Source organism: Clytia hemisphaerica, unplaced genomic scaffold (assembly GCF_902728285.1).
Source record: "Clytia hemisphaerica strain Z4C2 unplaced genomic scaffold, Clytia hemisphaerica genome assembly, whole genome shotgun sequence".
Taxonomy (NCBI): domain Eukaryota; kingdom Metazoa; phylum Cnidaria; class Hydrozoa; order Leptothecata; family Clytiidae; genus Clytia; species Clytia hemisphaerica.
The window spans coordinates 1,794-6,967 of NW_027104182.1; the positions used below are offsets into that span (position 1 = coordinate 1,794).

The following is a 5,174-nucleotide window of genomic DNA, read 5'->3' on the forward strand; positions in this document are numbered from 1 at the left end:
GCACATTTACAAAACGGAACCGACTGAACGGAAAAGTGCCCAGTGGTAAAACCTCAATTCAATTCACTAGAGGATAGAATTAAGTAAAGTAGGGTTAAATTTGGAGGTTCTTGGATAGAGCGGGGATAAAAAGGTCTTTAGATGATCAAATTTCATTAATGTTTGCTCAATATGTTATTAAATTTTCATTAAAATTCAAATTAATTTAACTAAGTATTGACATAGGGTTTAACCAAAGAGAAGGTTGTTCTAACAATTTACATCGACTAACGGAAGTTTTTTTTCAAGTTATTGAAAAACGGAACATAAATACATAGAGCAGTTATCAATTAGATGCTAAGTTAAGTCAGCCAACAAAGTTAAATCAGCTGGATCGTGTAAAATTACCATGATTTGGAACGGTATAAAAACCAAGGAAATGCATGATTTTCATACATTTTATCAAAGAATTGAAAGAAGGTAACCAGGCAAAACAGAAGAAGAAAAAAATGTTGCGTTTAGTTGCTGCCTTAGGATGTCTTATCGTCGTTGCATGTAAGTTCGAATTATTTTATAGACTAGATATTCGATGATAATTCCCAAGTTTTAAATACAAACCCTGTTCACTCATCTACATTTCATGAGTTTTTCGCTTGAGAAAAAAGAAAATTTTCATTTGGAGTATCGCATACCTTTATCAATTAAAAAAATATACATTTATAGACTGATCAATACTCAAGAGGCACGTGGGTCCACAGTATACGTTTTTAGGAAAGTGTTTTAAGGGGTCCCACGAAACTTAAAGGGAGGAAGATACGTTAATGATGCATTTAAGTTTTTCATACAGTTGAATTTTTTGTCAAATTTTTCACTTACAATTTCATAGTTTGTCAAATTAACAATCATTCTACCTTATGACAGTCAATTTCATTAATGTTGCAGCTCCTGATATAAATCAACGAATAAGCACCCAGCACTAAGAAAATGCACGATTTTCTGCAGAATAAAACAACTTAATAAAACCTAACAATTACTGGGGGTGCCAAAATGATTTCTGCCTTTGTGAAGGTCTTTGTCAAGCTCTCACATTGAAAGGTAAAACAGTAAAGATGGTTGTTTCAGCCAATGACAATTTACGAAGAATAACTTTTCAACTACCCTTTAGATGCATGCTCCGATGAAAATAGCTTTTGTCCGTATTTGGCAGAATCTTCACATAACTACTGTCAAACAAGTTCGTTTGTCAAGAAATTCTGTAAAAAATCTTGTGGTACCTGTCCTGGCGGAAACGGTGGAAACGGTGGATCTGGAAGCAATGGACAATGTGGAATCTCCAAAGTCTCACAAAGTCGTGTTGTCAATGGTGTTGAAGCCAAACCTGGAGCTTGGCCACGGATCGTATCTATTCAAACCGGATATATTGATTCCCATTTCTGCGGTGGCACTATTTTGACACCAAACTGGGTAAATTAGCCTCACTTTTACAACATACCTTTCAGACCTATTACTTATATCGATATAAGAATATATATGATTTCCACTTTCCAAGTAAGGATTCAGAGTCACCGGGTTACCATATACTTCATACATACGAACGGATGAGTCCTAATAAGAAACCTAATGGCCACAAAAGTACAATGACAAGTTAGGATGTTAGTTGAAAACTAATTCTCTTTATGTATGTGACATAGGTTTGCGCAGGTGAAATTAGCCTCCAAGATGGACGTCGAGTACTCACACACAGTGCTGTAATCTCGGACCGGAAGAAAAATCTTTCAACGAATTTAGTTTCAGATTGGAGCTGTCACACCTAGTTTTCTCTATATATTTGAATTTATTTCAAGACAGCATAGCAAGACTTTCTCATTATCTTAAGGTTTTGACTGCAAGCCATTGTGTCTATGGAAAACAAAACAACCCTGGGTATTTCAGAATGGTTGCTGGTGTACACGACTCATGGAGACCTGAAGGTACTCAACAGAAAGTTGGAGCAAAACGAGTCATTATGCACCCAAACTACGATCGTCAAACCGTTAATGCTGATGTTGCTTTGATTGAATTATCAACTCCATTTAGATTGAATGACCGTGTTGTCAAAGCTTGTATGCCACAAGAAGGAGTCTATCCACCAGCTGGAAATGGAAGCAAATGTTTCATTGCTGGTAAGTACATCGCTTTGAACATTTTAAAGACATTTGCATGAGGCCTGTCAATTTGATTATTTTAAGTGTTTATTTATAAAAGCTCAATTCTAACATAGTCTTTATAATCCTGGTCTGGAAGATCATTGATTAAACTTTTTGTAACCTTTTTCCTTGGTTAATATCAAAAGATGAAAATCGATTTGCTCAGCTTTTGATCACGTTACCAAACTCTCCACTTGCAATTGGTTTAAGATTTAATCGCATGATCAAAAAGTGAGCATAACAATCTAATCTTTCAAAGCAAGTTCAAGTAAGAAACAATTAAAAGAAACAAAAGGTAGTTTCCAGACCGGGTTTTTTATTCGGACTATGAGTCATTTGAAAGCATATCTTAAGGGCTACATACACTACACAATATATTTTCAGGGAATATATTGATGATATATTGCTAAATGTCGGCAATATATTGAAAAGGTTTCCACAATATATTGTCAGCTCGATTTGCAATATTCCAACAATAAAGGAGGATTGTTTACAGAAAGAAAATTCCTTTTTATAATAGAGTACCAGTTGTTTACTCCGTACATTACGGTCCGCAAACCATATTGTCGAATATTGTTCGTCGATATATTGTGTAGTCTAAATAGCCCTTTATACTATGACCGAAAATCAGGATTCAGAGCGCATTCAGTGATCACAAAGTTACTCATAGCAATCATTCATGAGAAAGCTGTACCCCTATCAAATCACAAATAAGAAACGCGAAAGAATTTCACTGAAAGAGATTTATTTCAAAAATAAATGTGCAGATCTCTCTACATAGAATTAGAAAACGATTAAGCTAATGTTAGAGGATTGAAAATTTATTAATCACTGGATGTAATTACTGTTTTACACTTGCAATTTCTATTGAAGAAAACTTATTTCATTAATAAAGTCCCAGAGAAGTTGTAAGAACTAGCCGTATAGTATGACATACAGGGTATCGAATTCGAACATGATTCCGAGTAGAAGGTTGTTGTATGTGTTTAAGAAAATGTAAGAAAATAATACCAACGCAATAATTGTTTCTACAACAGTCATTATGATAAAAAAGAATTATAACTTTCTTTACAATTTTTTTCATAACGTTAAAGTTGTTGAGAATTGTTTTTTTGTACAAGTTATTCATAAAAGATGTCTCATGACAATTGATATGACACAGAGAGAAACTTTGATAAACCTTGCAAATTTAGTGAAAACACGCACAAGAACTTTTTTTCTATAGAAATGGTACAACTCGATAATTTTTTTCCGGACATTCTGTAGTCTGCTTTAGTTTAACATAAAGATGTGTGCTATTTAAAAAGTGTAATTTTGTTTAAAATTCTTATAGTACGTCGTTACAGGTCAAATTTAGAGAAGGCTACACTAAGATGTTTTATAAGATTGTAATAAAATAGTAGTAAACACACAAACTAATAACTTATCGATTATACTCTTTTTCAAGGATGGGGAAAAACGAGCCACCCAAGAAGCTCAACAAGATATCTCCAACAAGCTGAACTTCCAGTTGTGCAGTCTCCACACGAAGGTTGTCATTACAACGAAGAAGTTGTTTGCGTGGGTAAAGGGTTTACTAATCAACCCGATGGCTCTCAACAACCTAATGCATGCCGTGGTGATTCTGGTGGCCCATTGATGTGTCAACAATCAAACGGATCATGGACTGTCGAAGGTGTTGCTAGTTATGTTCACACTTATTGTAAATACTACACAGCTTATGCTCCAGTCAACAAATACTTGCCTTGGATCAAGCAATACGTTCGTGATGTATCATATCAGTCTTTAAGTAAAATATATTTTAAAGAGATGTCTCAACTAATGAATTTTTAAGACCTTCTCATTGGTTATTCTGTTTCAGGGGCATTTAGGTTTTTCGTCGATCGGGGTGATTTGGTTTGGTCGAATATATATTTTTGATAGAAGATCTTTGAAGGTAGAATTGGTTGGCTTTTTGTTTTGATTCCGGAAATTTGGACGAATTCCATCATGTTGAATTAATTTCAATATTTATATTTATCTTTTTTGAACCCTCTCACAAAAATTCTGAAATTTAATAATGAAATCTCCTCATTAGCGAGATTTCAACTTAAAAATAGATCCATTTCCGATACTGAATCAATTTTAGGATTCTGAAATACTGGGAAAATGGAAAAATAGTCAATATACAAAACACAGAAATATCTTAGTCCTCGGTTCTCTTGCCATTTGTTCCTATGAACCCTGATTAAGAGTGTTTGGAATTCAAACAAAGTCCATTGCGTTGAGAGTCTATAATTGAAACTTTTATAAGTGTTATATAGAAAGAGTGTTAGCCTGCTCCAGATGGTGAATCAATGTGTACAGAGTTTATCGTTCCAGTTCTAGTTCTGTTTTAATGAAGATTTTTTAGCATCCATCAATAAAAGTGAAAAAGCAGTGAATTTTGTGATCAGTACATTTACTATTAAATCTATTCGTCAATTAACGAAATAACAAACATACATCCATAATAAGCTTCAGTGGTAAGTTTCGTAACAAACTTGTGATCAATGTAAGCAGTACCAGTGCAATTAACAAAACATGCGTTCTCTCTAAAATTAGTAAAACATACATCACTTTTTTCCGTTTTGATGATAGTAAGGCCAATGAAGTAAAAGACCGAAGGGCTACCGTGAAAATCACATGTCGAATTTATATTCCGACAGTGCCGACCAATCACGATTCTATTCAGCGGGTAATCAGCGTAGAGAAAAGTAAAATTATGTCTATTATTTCGATTTCATTGAAGTAGCATTACCATAATTAATTTCAGTACTTTTTATACACTAGGGAATCATGTAGAAGATTTCTTTTGAAAGAATTTTATTTCAATTATACTTTGAGGTTTCTGGGGAATTCGTCAATAGTAAGCATGCATAATGATACAGTCTACTAGACATTAATATGGTAACATTTGATCTTAATCTTTGATTCTTTATATACAGTGATTATATTGACACGTGTGCGATAAAAACACCCTCCTCTCAT

The 5,174-nt window shown here is 33.9% G+C and overlaps 1 protein-coding gene across 1 annotated transcript; it reads left to right on the forward strand.

Moving 5' to 3' along the window:
• Positions 1-425: 425 nt before the first annotated feature.
• Positions 426-3,935, forward strand: LOC136814745 (chymotrypsin-like elastase family member 1; the record flags this gene model as incomplete). The annotated part of the gene is made up of 4 exons (XM_067071166.1): positions 426-534; positions 1,145-1,443; positions 1,856-2,141; positions 3,613-3,935. Coding segments are annotated over exons 1-4 (954 nt in total), but the record flags the coding sequence as incomplete, so codon positions are not given.
• Between the last annotated feature and the right edge of the window lie 1,239 nt (positions 3,936-5,174).